The 15,681-nt window shown below is 40.7% G+C and overlaps 1 protein-coding gene across 1 annotated transcript in view; it reads right to left on the bottom strand.

Moving 5' to 3' along the window:
- thsd7ba (thrombospondin, type I, domain containing 7Ba) overlaps nt 1-15,681 on the bottom strand; it is a 184,093-nt gene that overhangs the window by 102,875 nt on the left and 65,537 nt on the right. The window contains exon 4 of the mRNA XM_029530839.1: nt 12,350-12,526. Coding sequence (XP_029386699.1) covers nt 12,350-12,526 — 177 coding nt within the window. The remainder of the gene's footprint in view (nt 1-12,349; nt 12,527-15,681) is intronic.

Raw genomic sequence — 15,681 nt, 5'->3', positions numbered from 1 at the left:
GGGAGAGAAAACTGATTGCGATCTTTCTCTGATCTTTTACACATCCAAACCAGTGGACCTTAAAATGTCAAGAGAAATGCCTCTTTGTCTGTGATTGTTTCAAACGATTCTTCTGGCAGCTGACAACAGCTGACGGTTTTCATTTGTCTTTGGGATCCAAGAAGGTGGCCTCACAATGATGCAAAGGTGATCTGACTCGACACCACCACTGGTCTGCCCGTTCTGTGTGTGTGTGTGTTTGTTTGTGTGGAGCAACTACAGTGCATGTCGTGATTCTAAATTGTGCCTTTCTAATCTGAACAGAGGTCTGACCACATTCATCAACTGGCACCACCTGGCACTTTTACCTCTACCCTGATCTGTGATTTGATTTATGTGTCTCGTGCAAATATAAATGATCCCCGTGTAAAAAGCACACTGAGCACACATTATATTTGGCTGGCTGCACAGCTTAAACAGATGGATACTGCTTAGAGTGCAGTGTGCACATGAGCTCTCTGTTGTCGTTTGCATTCCGTTAGATAGAAAATTGTTTCAAGTAGCTTCATTTAGTCTTGTTGCACTGTGGTAAAGTATTTGCCATAGTACTCTCCAATGTACAGATATCAGCTTTTGTGCAGGGCTGAAAGAAAGTGTTAGCAAGTGTCTACACTGACTTCTCCCTCCGAGTTCCTTCATCATGTCAGCAGGGAACATAAGTGAACGTTTTTGCCAGCAAAATCAGGACCGCAGTCAGATTTATGCTCACACACCTCAGATTGGATGATTCAGAAATGTGTATTCTGCGAGTTCCATTGCCGGTATTGGACCAAGATGAGCCGTAGAAGTGTTCACATCTTAAAAATAAAACTGCCTGGCACTGCCAGATGTGTCAGGTCACATCAACAACAGAGTTGTGACCACTGCTTCGGATGACTAATCATTATTTTGCTGTGTGAGTTTGCACAAAATACACATCTCCATACAACTCAAACAATTCAATTGCAATAAAACCCTCCAAAATCTCATGTAATGTACTGTAAAACAAATTTTCTGCCTCAGTGACACAGTACCAACAAAAACTGAAAGTCTAATTGTTTATTTGTCGATGTACGGCAGGGCTGTCTGTACAGAATTTGATCACAAGTGTGTCTAATAATCTGGCAGCACAGCGAATAGTATATTCAATTTACACCTAGAGCTGTGAATAACTTGTCTCAACTTCAGCCATGAGTTATGAGCCACAGAATCCAAGCCACGCAGCTGCTTGTCGGGGGGGACTGCACCTGGTTTAATGTGGTTTAAAATCCATCCATCATGCTCACATCTCTCCCTGACGGGCGCCCACACTTATATGGATGCTTTTCTTTTATTGTGTGCATTCAGATATAAAGATCGCAATCGGCTTGTGATTGTTTCTCCATTTCACTGTTTGTTTGGTTGTTTTCTTTGTTTGCGTTTTTTTTTTTTTTTTTTTTTTGAACAACAGATGATTCAAGGAACTAATTATTATTGGCACTATAATGTGATGGACCAGAGGTATTGTTTAAAGTCACATTTTCCACTCTGAGCTTTTATATCTTTTTTTTTTTTTTTTACACTAATTGTGCTTTTTGGTTGAAACACCAGTAAAAGATCTGTAAGCCTTGAGGAAGAAAGACTAGTTAAAGTTATCTATAATAATACCTCAAAGGTTTTCAGTTCACTGTATTTATGTTTTACTAATTCTTAATATGTGCTCATTTTGCTTCGACGAAAAAAAACATGGCAGCTCGTTACGGATTCTTATTCAAGCTGCTGCTGTGAAACTGATGTGCTGCTTTCACTCTGCAGCCTGTGTAGAGGCTGTGAATATAAGTCAGTGGTTAGTCATTAGCATCCGTGGTGCAGCATTTGTAAAGAAAGCGTGGTGGCTGTCATCTTACCATGGTCAGAATTATTTGATATTATAAACACTTAAGATACAGATGAGGATGAGAGGAATGTGACAGGTTTTGGCATTTGGTTGAAAAAAATATAAAACATGAAATGTCAGTGGAAAATATCAAGTAAAGTACATTTTTCAAAACAGATACATTAGTTTACATTTACCCTTTAAGTATATTTCCTTCCCAGTGAACCTGCTGATGCACATGAATGTAATTCCTTGGAGAAAAGATGTCCTCTCTCTTCTATATCCTGTCTTGACTATACCCTGTTTCAGCACCGCAGTCGATGAAAGGATAAAACAAAGCATGCACTGTTCATAGACAGTGCTCCGCAATCAGAAGATGACTTACATGGGAGCGTTTATCAGGTAAGAATGAAATCCATTTGGTTTCAAATCACTCTCTCTCCATTGTGTTTCCCACTGGGTCAAATGCACTGCAAACAGAGGGGGCTCTTTTAACGGGTTTCTGTAGAGGCTGCTGTTCAGACACAGAGCACATTATTAACATTTTCCTTTCGCTCAGAATGTGGGAAAAGCATCGGCAAAGAGTTAGCATCCTCCATAATTCTGAGAGGATCGGACAACAAATAGCATGTCCTTAATTATTAAAAGAGGGAGTAGAGACAGAAAAGGATATAGAGAACAGAGTGGAACTTGCAGAGAGAAAGGAGGAATCTTATCACTTTGTAACCTATTTACTTCTTGCTCTGTCTGCAGTAGGGCGTATTAACACTTGTGCTGACAAGAGTTCTCCAGCATGGAGAGCAGCTTGTCAAGGAAACTGCACCATGAAGAAGATAAACACAGAACCATTTCTAAGCTGTTTTTAGCATTTGGGATTATGATCCTGATGTATCTTCTGCAGCTTTTCTCTGAACACATACTGACTCAATCTGGCTGAGACCTTCGGGCTTTGAGTTTTTCTAAAGCAAAGAGAGTTCATCTCATTAAAACTATTGTAATTACAACAGGCGTGTCATGTTTTGTTGAAGCAGCAAATAGCCCCTTTTTTATGAAGAGGAATTAGAATGAAGCTGCCTCACCGCAGTGTTTATATAGCATATTAAAAACCCAGCAAAATGAGCATCACAATGTTAGATTAATATGGCTATGTGACGCTGACGCTCAATTTATTTTGTAATGTGCAGCAGTGTTTTGTCCATTCAGTCCACACTGTCACAAATTACTTTTATCTGACCTTCGCATGGACATGCATAGCACGCAAAGTAGCCTACAAGGTCACTCACTTCAGTCAGAAAACTCAAGGCGCCATTATGCAACTTCTACTACAGCTCCCGCTTTATTTCCTTCCTGCTGATTTACTCAAATCTTGAGCCAGCTACTGTTTGCAACAGTGGAACATGAGAACCTCCAGTCAGCAGGTTTTACTTCATTTGCATTAAAGGACCCAAAGTTGTTGACTAATCAAATTTCAGTATTGTGATTTTTTTTTTTTATTCCCAAGATTCTTTCTAAACAAGGCGACTCAGTTTAATTCTTTTTTTTTCTGCTATAGTAACTCCTCGAGTTCCTGAGGTTTGATTTGATATGTGCAGTCAGCTCCAACAGAGACTACAATAGGCCGCATGCTGACTGACACTGTACATGCAGTCAGACACAGCTGTACTTAGCTGTAGCATTTGAACACTGCAGTGCATTTGTGTCTATGTGTCAAAGTGGAAAAATGGCAATTAAATGTCGGAGAAATTTACATTTACGTTCAGACAAGTTTTCAACAACTCCAGCACCCCGCGACCTGGAAACAAACGGAAATGGAAAAGGAGCAGTTGAAGATGAATGAATAGAAAAAAAAAAAACATCCTAATATCACCACAACTCTAAAAGCAATCCAGTCAGGTATGGACTCTGTATACATGAATCTATATCTGAAAAAAATCTGACTTGCGTTTCATATATTTCAATATTACTATTAATTGACGCTGCAGGAACCATTCAGTAATGAGATGACCTTCTCTTTGAATCTTAGATTCCAATCAGTTCCACAATGGTTTTGGATATTGCATGAGCTGAAGGAACCCTTCATAATTATAGCCCCCTTCAATTACAATCTAGTTAAAACTGTATGTATGAAGCTGTATGTTCCCCTGTTCCTCCCTCAGTCTGTGAAGGAAAATAATTCAGCTGTGGGAGATTTGTCCAGAAATAGGACATTTTGTGTAAGGGTTGTGTGAAGCCCAGAGCTGCTTGAAAGGGACTTCTGATACGAGAGGCACTCTGAAAGCTTACTCATCTGTGAGAATATTCTCATGGGATTAAGGGTCTGACTGCAATGAATCTCCTGCTTGGTGACTCTCGTGAGACTAGCCACCAGCTTTTATGACAGCCTCAATCAGTTCCTTGGCAGTCAGAAGGAAGGACACGAGTTCAAAATGAGATCTCAATTGCATAATCAATGTAAAGAGCTTGTGAAGAGGCACTTCAATTTTTGTCAAGGTTGTTTTGATTGCAGGAATATCCAGTAACACACTTACAAATATGGCTGGTTTTGATGCTGATCAAATTTAAATGAGACAAAGCAGAGTGCGTGTTTCTCATTCATTATGTTGTTACAGTTTCCTGTCAACGTTATGTGCGAGGCACAGTCGTAAAAATGCTGTGTACTTGGTTGATTTTGAGAAAGACTGAGACAGGCTAATAAATTGGAACCATATAGTTTCACCTGATATAAATGTTCAACTATGGCTTTTATTCGCCTTGACTTAGCCTCCCAAAAGGAGGCAGATAACAAACTGCTGGTGCAGGTGCATAAAAATGATATGTCAAACCTTTACATAGTCCTGTGTTCATGTTGAAGATGGGTTAGGACAAACCCCAGTGAGTTTTGAATGGGAAACGAGCTCGTGAGAATCTGTTTTTTTATTCACATTTATTCTGAACTTCCACTTCCCGGGAGCCTGATGCTAACGTGTGCTTGCAGTAGACACATGTTCTGCTTTATCTGCTGTTTCACTAGAAGCAGCCAGAAAATAAAACATTTTATGTCATGTCACTCTTATAATATTTATCTGAAAATAGTCTTTGTTAATCTGCTTAACTTTTGTGTTTTTTGGTGCTTCTGGCAATTTGTGGATGACTATTACACTTGGCTGTGACATCACTGTGAGCAGTGTGGCAGCAACAGATTTCTGTCCCATGTGAATCACTGCATATTTACCCTAAGTGCTCTTTCATATGCAACGGGAGAGCTCCCACACTGACAGGTACGACACTACTGTTGTCATACTGCTGACAAAACTAGAGGCCTTGGGACAGATCACCTGGCAACATTCGTCTCTTTGATTACATTCAAATAAATAAATGCATTGCAAACTCCTGAGAATTTAAATTTCCACCTCCTACACAATTTGTCTCTCTATCAGAGTTTTTGCGGTTGCTGAGAAAAATGTGAATGAATGTATGCTAACACTATTACATAGTATCAAAATCAGCAAAAGAGCTTCTAGCGAGTCCAGATGGATCTGAGATATGACTGCAGGTTGGAAGTGATTTCTACAAATATTGTTTTGTTATTTTGATTTTAATTGTGAGTTATTTATCCACTGTACAGCTCATTTTAGAAAACTGAAATTAAAAAAAACATAGGAGGCTTACTATAATGTTTACCAAATATATTGCCTAATATCAAAGAAGTTGTGAATAATTAAGTATCCCAGGAATGTAATTGTAATGTAAAATAATTTCTGATAAAGGGAGTGAAACATGAAAGCAATCACACAAACATAATGAGACATAAACCTCATTCACACATGATTTACTAAAAATAAGTATTTCGGTAAAAAGACCGTAGGAGCAGCAGCATTGCCTCTCAACGAATGAAAGCTTGGTACTTGCACATTTCCTGGATTAAGTTGTCTGGCTCTATGGCTTTATTGGGGATGAAGTCAGCTGGAACAGCTGGATAAATGAGGAGAATCTGTGTCGGCTACACTATAAAACATCCGTCAGGATTCAGGAAGAAACGTTCTTTTGTACTTGACAGCAAATAAGTATCTAGGAATAAAATTTCTGATTTCATACATTTCTAAATTAACGTTAATTGAACTCGTGTATTTCACAGACTAATTCAAAAATGTCCAAAATTAAGTTGTGTTAAATGTCAAAGTCACAGAATCTCCATCTTCTGTATCAAAAAACATTTGTAAGGGAGACTTGTGTGTCTTTACATAAATCTGTGTTGTTTGTTCCTGAATATAATGCAGACCCCAACGGTGGTTCTTAATGAACTCTATATCTATTTTTTCTATATCTATAGCAAGATTACGAGATAAGGTCTCAACTGCTCCAGCAACTCTGGAACAAAAAGCCTCTAACAGCAGTAACCACAGCTGGAAAAGTGTAATAAGGAAGTCACATCTGAAATTGTGAAAATGTAAATGTAGCACAAATCTGTCTCTATTGTCTGGTGCCCTCTCCAGTTCAGTATCATTTAAAGCTGATCAGTCTGTGGTCTCTGCTTCTGGGGAAACTGGAAGAAACATTTGTTTGTGTGTCCCTGCACACAGTGGCCCCAACTCTTCCCTGAGTAACTTTGAGTAACCTTTTTGAGGTGTGAAAATCATCTATGGAAAGATGACCGAAACAGAAAGGCAAACGATGTGCTTGCAAATTTAACATGCTGATATTGTGCACAGTCCTTTTGTCAGTGGCACGGCTCAGTCAACAGATCGCATCACAAGGAAAGTGGTATCGAGGACACGGAAAGAAACAGCCTTCACAGATGTGTCAAGATCTTTTCCACCCACCGTCAGACTAACACAGAAATGACTAAATGAGCAAATGTTCGGAGGTGAGCCCTACTGTAGGCTCGTGTGCAGGTCGAGAAAGCGTGTGAATTTATTTTAGGGCCAGGACATGTCAGCTTTAGTCTGAATTCAGCTCCATCTGATTATTCAGGTTGACACAGGGAATTTCTGGCTTAAGTAAGTTCATTCTTGACCATGTCATTTGCTCAGTGGGTGGTTTTCTTGCACAGCTGATAATAAAGCCTTTATTAACTTATTGTTGTTGTTTCTCCCTGTTGCTACATTCAAAGTGTCACATGTCAATGAACACACCCCTGTCAGCTCAGTGTGTAAAAATATATTCCAGCTCTCTGCCATATGATTCATCTGTTAAAAGATTGATGTTAAGACTAACAGCTGACAGACGATGTTCGTACCTTTGCTGCAGGGTGAAAACCTGTATAAGGACAGATAAATATTGTCTTACTAACTGGCTGAAAAATGCATTTGCCTAATGTGATACTTTTCTCTGTCGTCGTAAAGCAAAAAAGCGCCCTATAAATTATTCAGTGCCATTTGATCAAATGTGAAATCCTCCTGGTCTCCATCCTCTCACACTCTCTCTTTTGAGCTTATTTTTCAGAAACAACAGAAGCACATTGCAGCAATGATGTTCGATTTCAGCTTTGATGGTGCAATAGTGCGGGGACATTACAAATAAATGTACTCAGACCCTGAAATTAAATTTAAAAGTTGCCTGACTGTACCCAATGTACGTGAGTTCATGTTTTCTTACAGTCACAAGGTCTCGGACAAGACAGTGTCCGGCGGCCTCAGCCCCATAAGCTCCTTCAATAATCCATGAGAAGTTGAGATCCTTCTCATTAGGGAAAATCCTCTATTGATTTCTCAGTGTTCTGAAAACCACTGCCCCTCATCTGAGCCTTACAGCTGAGAGTTCCCACACAATTTAGATGAACAGTAGATAGCTTAATTATCAATTCTCCAATGCATTCCAGACAGCAACACATGAAATAATACTTTCTATAGCTGTGAAACAGGAAAGTCTAAATGGGGAACAACTTTGTGACGAAGCAAATACAAATATATTCATGTAATCAGTGTACTCAGTGATCTTAATGCTGTACATAGGATTTTTTCTCCTCAGAGATGAAGACACCAGTGTGCAAACTAATTGGACAAAAACAAAAGGATAAGAAAAAAAAGGGGTTTGTGTGTAGACAAAAAAAAAAAAAAAAGCTTTGATGCACATTACAATCTCATCTGGGATAAGGTCTCACTTGTATCAAAGAAAAAAAAAAAAAAAAAAACAGCTCTTATCCCGCGTATTGATCAAGGCTGTCAAAAAACATCTGATGGGTAAGTCAAAGAATTTTCAAGGGGTATTTATAAGAGTTCCCTGCTGGTAGTTTCTGCTGGGAGACATTTTTCTATTACTTTGCCATCCGAAATGTGACTGTTTGGTTGATAGACCTGTTTTTTGGTTTTTTTTTTTGGTTTTTTTTAAGACAACAATGAGGCCCAACGTCTGTGGTCATGTCTTCTTCTTTTTCTTCTTCATCTTCTTCCTCAAGGTTTATGGCATCAGCAGCTTACATGCTATGTTGCTTCTAAGGAGATCAGGGAAAAAGGAGAACCAGGTCACGGTTATGTGCCGGAGCTGAGCCCCAGACAGTCCTGGCCCAATTTAACCCCTGCCTGCAGCCATAATAAGCTGGCCAAAGCAACACAGTTCACAAGTGAACTTGTGGCTCAGCACCATGAGATTGCATGCTATACGGAAGAAGAAAGGCAGAGGACTCGTGAGTGCCAGCAGCAGCATTTTGTTCTCAGGTGTTTTTGGATTTACTGTTACCCGTGATGACAGTGGTAAAAAAGTGCCGAAAGAAACTGTGACACTGTAAAACATGTATTTATGTGCTTGAGACATCACCCCACTGTATCAGTTAGCAGTGCCAGTATGAAAGAGTAATGAGGCCATAAAAATAGCAAAGTTAAATTATTTTGTTTGAACTAATTCCAGAGACAGAGCTTTGAGAGCCATTTTCCACGTTTTACTTTAAAGGATACAATGTCTGGAAGAGCCACAGCACAGTAACACTTTGCTAAATGTGTCCTACATACAGTACAGTACAAAAGTTTGGACACACCTTCTCATCCAAAGAATAGGAAAGTGGGTCCAAACGTTTGGTCTGTACTGCATATCAGTCAGTCCAGTGTTTGCTCTTTGAATTCAACAACAAAAAAAAACCATCTTTTTATTTTAAGTGAAATGAACAGGTTTTTGTTACTCAGATGGTAGTTTTTAGCCCTTTTGCTAAATGAATGAAAATTTATATGTAGCACTTCTCACTTAACTTAGATACAAGATATTCACAATGATGTGCCTGATGTGAAACTGCCTCATTCTTTTGGGTTTGGCGTGTTTACCTAGCTGTAACAATATATGACTTAAATAACATCCTGTAAATGGTGGATTATTGGGCTTTTTTACTTAAAAAAAACTAACAAACAAACTGGCAGATAGCTGGTATCAAAAAAAATCCTACAGTACTAGTGGCTGGAAAAGGCTGAACTGAAAGACAGCACAGATGCACTAATCATAGCAGCATAGGAGCAGGCCCTGAGCATGGGTTCAATAAAACAAGCAGGGTGTAAGAAATGCCATAACCAAGTGGACGGCATAGTGCACAAAAGCATGTGCTGGAAGTCCCGTGGTCAAAAAAGAATACATTTCTGAAGGTGGTTGAAAATGAACAAGGTGAGCTCCTGCAGGACTTCCAGATACAGACTGACAAACTGCTCATAGCTAATCAGTCAAGAGCCAAACAGCGACCGCAGACAGTGGTGATACATGTAGCCATCCCAAGTGACAGCATCATCAGAAAGGAGAAGCACAAGATGTTCAAGGAATACCGAGGGCTGAGGGGAGCATTAGAGAGGATGAGGTGAGTAAAGACAACTGCTTCCTGAGGCAATGGGAATACTCTGGTCTGTGAGACATTTGAGATCTCTGTCCAGATGAGCACAGTCAAGGAACAGGCTCAGGCTCCAGAGGAGGGGTAAGTGGGGTTGATTTTATGTTTACTTGTTTGGTTGTTTGTTTGTTCTTTTTTGTATTGCTCATCTCCGAAGTGACAAAGGAAAATGTTTACTTCCTCCCTGGGCGAAAGCTGACACTGCATGAGCACGGTGTCTTCCTGCTTTGTGTACCCAAATAAATCCAATTTTGAACGCTCTCCGTTTTCAGATATCAGCATCCTGAGGGTAACGGGACTACGCTTTATACGACCCCTGGAATTCCAAAGGCAAAATTTAAAGGTACGCACGCAAGCTGTCACTTACCTGCAATTAGGTTCTAAAATCGGTTCCTCCCACACAGGCTACTTACATGCAATTTACAGCAGCAAACCAACTTTATTTTAATGACGCAAGACAGCGCACACAGGGCAGCATGCATATTTCTGTGCTGTGAAATGTTAGACAGAGAACTAATTGCTTCCTTCTGTATTTGAGCAAAAAAGCCTTGGAACAGCAGCCCTTCAAACTCGTATAACCATCGGATCATCCTCGCTGTTGCTCCATGCTCATGATAAATGTGTAACTTGTTGTTAAATGGGGCATGGGCAGCTGTTTATGTGGGGATGTCTTTGAACAGTCACTTTAAAGAGTTAAATAACAGTCCCATTAGCTGCAGCCTTTGAGTGCCGCCTTCTGTTCTCCAAGACACTGATGAAGGTTGAGCTTAAACGACTCCAGCTCACTGCTTGAGCCAGAGACACACAGTTTAGCCACAGCTCTGAGAGCTGAAACACACAAAAGATTTACCCCACAATGCTGCTGGCCTAGATAGGCATACCGAGCAAACAATAGCATGGCTGAGCATAATTTAGCGTACATCTTCCCTATGTTGTATATGTTTATATGTACATCATGCCATTGGTAGACACAGGGAAGTGAAATCAATATTTTCCCCTCACGAACGTTATAATCAGACTTGTAGAAAGCAACTATTAGACAGGTGTGTGGTGCCAAATAAGATCTGCTTATTTAAACCAAACAAAGCCAAATGAGTTATCATAGCTCATCATGTTTTATTATCTGACTGGTGGTCTTTGTGTTGGTCATTTCATCTCAGAGGATAAGCAATTGTTACTCTCCCTTGGGTTTCCCTAGAGGTGAACTTACACTTGGCTGATATATTCAAAGCTAAAGTGTCTGAAATTTAAGATTCCCATTAGTGTTTTTCAAGCAAGTTTTATCTCCTGCTAAGCACCAACATATAAGCTATTTTAGCCCTGCAAGGATGTCAAATCCTCACCTTTGGAGTCCCAGTTCCATCCCTTTTGAACATACGCTCTTTCAAGTGAAATTAATCAATCTCTTTATCACTTGGGCAGTGTCATTACCCAACCACAGAGTGATAAATGAAAGTGCTAATCACACAGCGAGAGGGGCTTTTGTGACGGGAGGCCATGTTTTCCTCCTAAAACTGCCAGGGAAATATCATTTTCAAATGAATTCTGTGAAGCAAGTGGAGGATGAAGTGAAAGATTACCTTAGAATTAGTTTTACAAGGGAAGATCCGATTTGAAAACAGTTTTCCTAAGGATTCACTGCGCTTCGTTCCCGACATGATTTTTGTATGAAAATACAGAAGGTGTGAGCATGATTTTTGTAACATGTACAAAACTCAGCAGAAAAACTCACTAATCGACTCACTGGTCACAGGAGAATACAATGTGTACCTGCTGTTAGTGAAAACCACGTCAAAAGCTGTATCTGGCTCCATAAATCCACGGCAGCACATGATATAACATGATTATTTACTGTACAACAATTGTCTCATTAGGATTTCCGCAGCACACAGATAATCCCGGTAAAAATCCTAGCCCTGCTTGTCTGCACTGGGCCGGGGATTCATACTCCATCAGAAACAAGGTATTGTTATGCTAACCACCTCGCTGTGCTGGCTTGATGGCATGATGATGTCCTACAGCAGCTCGAGGTTTATGTTCCCAAACAATGTGTGTCAGAAAGAGGAGGATTACTCCCCCGACAGAAATAGTTGTGCTGAAAATGAATGTACATGAATACTACACAAGGCAACACGGCGGCATAGTGGTTAGCACTGTTGCCCCACACCACCCACCACATACGAAGGTCATGGGTTCGGTTCCAAGGTCTTTGCCTGTCCAAAGACATCATGTTCGGGTTAACTGGTGACCCTAAATTGTCTGTAGGTCTGAGTGTGAGTGTGAGTGGTTGTTGGTCTCTGTCTGTCTCTGTGTGTTGGCCCTGTGATGGACTGGTGACCTTTTCAGGGTGACCCCGCCCTCACCCAGTGTGAGCTGGGATTGGCTCCAGCACCGCCTGCGACCCAGAAATGGATAAGAGGCTGAAGATGAATCAGTGAATGAATGAATACTGCACAATGTAGCACAACAGTGTAACGGCGGTGTTTGTAGCAGGTCTGTTTATGGGAATGGATGCGTGGGGGCTCACACATGCACCACATCCTGGTGCATGAACCTTCACAAGTCCAAAAAGGTCTGCTCTGTTAAAATCCTAACATTGGAATGGCAAGACAGAAAATATACCATTAAAAAAAATCAATATGTGTTAGTTTAATATCACACACACATTTATTGTAAAAAGGAATAAGTAAATATTTTACCTGCTTTCCACGAGAAGTGATGATCCTGAGAGAACACAACGTCTGAGTGGGCTAGAATAGAAAGCAGGGACAAGAGGAGGAAGAGGCCGAGGTAGTTCCCAGCTCGCCGCATCCAGGCAATGACCACAGAGTCATAGTCCAGAATCATAGTCCGGCCCATAGCTTCCTCTCTTACTCCTGTGGGAAGAATGAGGTTCATCAGTAACTCGCTCATGGAGAGGTGAGCCGCGGGAAAAAATGGCTCTGTGAAGCCCCGCAGAAAAGGAGAAAATGTGAAGGTTTCAGATGGCTGAGGCTAAAAACATGTCCCAGAAACATGACATTCAGTGTCACTGTCTCTCAGCAGAATGCTGCAGTAGCGCTTCACTCTTTCTCTTTTCTTTTTTCTCCTCCTTCATCTTCTTCTTTCTTTAATCCAGCACACAAATGCAATGTGACACCATGCCAGCCTCTTCTCCCACATAGACCAAAAATAATTAGTCAGAGAGGCTTGAACATTGCAGCCTCCCAGGGTACATGTGGAAAAAATGTATTGAAAGGAAGGAAGACTTTAAGCTTGGAATAATACACGGTATTAATACCTTTTTATTGAAGCTTATTTGTTCCTATCTGCTGCGACTGTGATTCATGTCCTAGGAGTATTGGGGATTAGTCCTGGATTCACTTGGCCTCTAATTGTGTTGCATGAACAGCAAAATTAATGAATATGGAATTGAATTTGTAACACCTGATGCTTTGAGAGACTGTTGTTTTGCGTTTAGAACCGCGGCGATTCCTTTTCCAGAAACAAATTTTGCTACACTGTAGCACTCGGGTATTGTGCGATTTGTTATTATTATCGTCTCACACGGCGCTCCCTGCAGTTTGTCACCTTGCGATCACGGAGGATGATGCAAAAACACTTAATGATCCACACCAAACTTGTAATTGTCGCAAACAATTTGGTGTAAAATTAAAAACATGAAGCGTGGAGTACATAAAAGATGAAAAGATGACTGAAGAAGTGAAAAGGTGAACAAGCTTATTCAAAGTTAGAGTTCTTTTGAGGCCTCACAAGTTGGGAACAGACATTTTTTTGAAGTCAGCATCTAATTGTCAAGATAAAGGTGTGTTTGAATGTTATGCCTCTGTTAAATTTTTTTGCATCTGCATTATGACAGTGTGACAATATATTTTTAGTACTTGTTTTTTCAAACGCTGCAGATCACTGTGAAGCAGCAGCTTTACTACCACATTTCATCTTGATTACCATCATATAGAATCTGATGGTAGATTAACTTCTGAGCAGGCATTTGAGATGTGAGATTATTTACACATGGTGAGCTCTGAATTAGCATTGCCTGATTTCATTCAGGGAAATCAAATTTAGACTTTGCAGAATTAGCTGTGTTTTGGAGGGGGCAAATTTTGTTTAACGAGAATGAATTGCAAGGGTGGAGATGGCTTTGTGCCCAGAAGTGCGATGCCAGATGCCCAGTTTTTGATGGACTGTCCAATTTTTCAGTTTGATGTGTTATTCTATAGTGAAAAGGGTTGTGGTCTCTTTTGTGTCATAAGAGCTCTGTAACACAGAGCCAGCACAACATTTGGAGGGGGGGGGGGGGGGGGGGGGTTTCAACATACAGCTCTTGTTTGTATTTGCGCTCACTACCAATTTGCAGTACAGATTTCACACTTGCTGCACCAGAGCAGGTGTGGAATATTCAAAGTCTGTCAGAACAAAGAATATTGATAGCGATAACTCTCCTGTTTTACAGAACTCATCCACTTTGGGGAGCATGCATGTTGTTTGTTAATAAAGCTGCCTTTGTCTCACATATTTGTTGGCCAGAAAATATATTTTGTCCGGGTGAATGAGCAGAGTAGTCTGGCACTTATGCAGCCATATGCCAATTAGACACCTCTGGCTGCTGATTACCAGCCAACCTCTCGGGCTGTGCTGCGCTTGAAGCCATACCTGACTGCACCCACATTACATCCTCCCTCCAGCCAGTCTAATTTGACTATTCATGGGACAAGCAGCGGTCTCCATAGGCTCACAGAACATGCCACAACTGATTGGAAAACATTGTCTTGAACAGAAAAAAACTGCAAAAAAAAAAAAAAAGCATGAGCCCGAGGCATCCTAGCATTGTTTTTTTTTTTTTGTTTTTTTTGTAGACAAATAACCATACGTGCAAGATTTTCCTTGTGTTCTGCATGTTCGGAAAAAAGGCAGATGCGTGGTTGCCTTTCATCAGTTCTATCAGGGTAAGTGACCGTTGCATCATACAGTCGGTAGAAGTGTGAGGCTGCCGGTGGAGGAAGACTGGCTATCCCAGAAATCTTTAAAGAAAAAAAGAAAAGCTCTTAAGCTGCTAAATATCTGGGTCAAAGGAACCATGCCAGGCTCTCAGTGGCCACTGAAATTCTGGCAAACAGCAGCGTGGCTCAGATGCTGCTGTGCATCCTATTAGATACTCAACAATCTGATGGAATGCAATCTGTCCTACTGTCTCCTGTGGTCATCATTTGGGGCTCTCTCGCCGGATTTAGAGCGAGGACCCTGCAGCTATCATAAGGGAACAGATGAGCAACACTCTGCAGCCTTCCCTTTCACAGGTGGTCACAATAATTAATGTTTGATTGGATCTTTCCAAATGAATGTCAAAAGCTAATTTGGTGTGCCAAGGCTCTGAACAATCAACAAGAGATTCCTGGTCCTCTCTTTAAATAAGCCAAACCCCGAGCTCTGTCTGGAGTGGAAACAAAGGCATTTGAAGCCAGCCCGTTTACCAGAGATGCTCCCCTCTTTTCCTGAATTTCCACGCAATTATGTTGCCAACCTGCTAAGTCTCTCTTCACATTCTCGGCTTAGATTCCTGCCTATATCGCTGTGCTCGTCTTTGTCTACGACATCCAGTGTATACGGTTTTGAACAGCTGCATGTATTCTCTCCACGTTGTGGTGCATATAACGGCTTTTGATTGGGTTTGGAAATATAAACACAGAAAGCCATCCTCATCCAAATGAGCTGGTTTTTGCAGATGTTTTCACTGGCAGGGATGACCGTGACAGAGTTGTCAGAAATGTGACGCAAAACACAGTTTTGTTTGTGTTCCTTTAATCATGGGCTTACGAGAGCAGCTGCATTTATCGGTCACTATACGCATTTACGTTTAAGTACATTATTGTCTGTTTCCATTCTTTTAACACAATGCACATTATTCTTTTACAGAAAGGAAAGAAAGACAGCATCTCACTTTTGTGGAACAGATGGTGACAGCTCCATGAGATATAATGCACTGACTTCATTTCCTCAAGGTTGAATCTCTTTGGGCTTTTCACTGTGA

The sequence above is a fragment of the Echeneis naucrates genome, chromosome 21, assembly GCF_900963305.1.
Source record: "Echeneis naucrates chromosome 21, fEcheNa1.1, whole genome shotgun sequence".
NCBI lineage: Eukaryota > Metazoa > Chordata > Actinopteri > Carangiformes > Echeneidae > Echeneis > Echeneis naucrates.
This window is presented reverse-complemented; position numbering and strand designations above follow the sequence as displayed.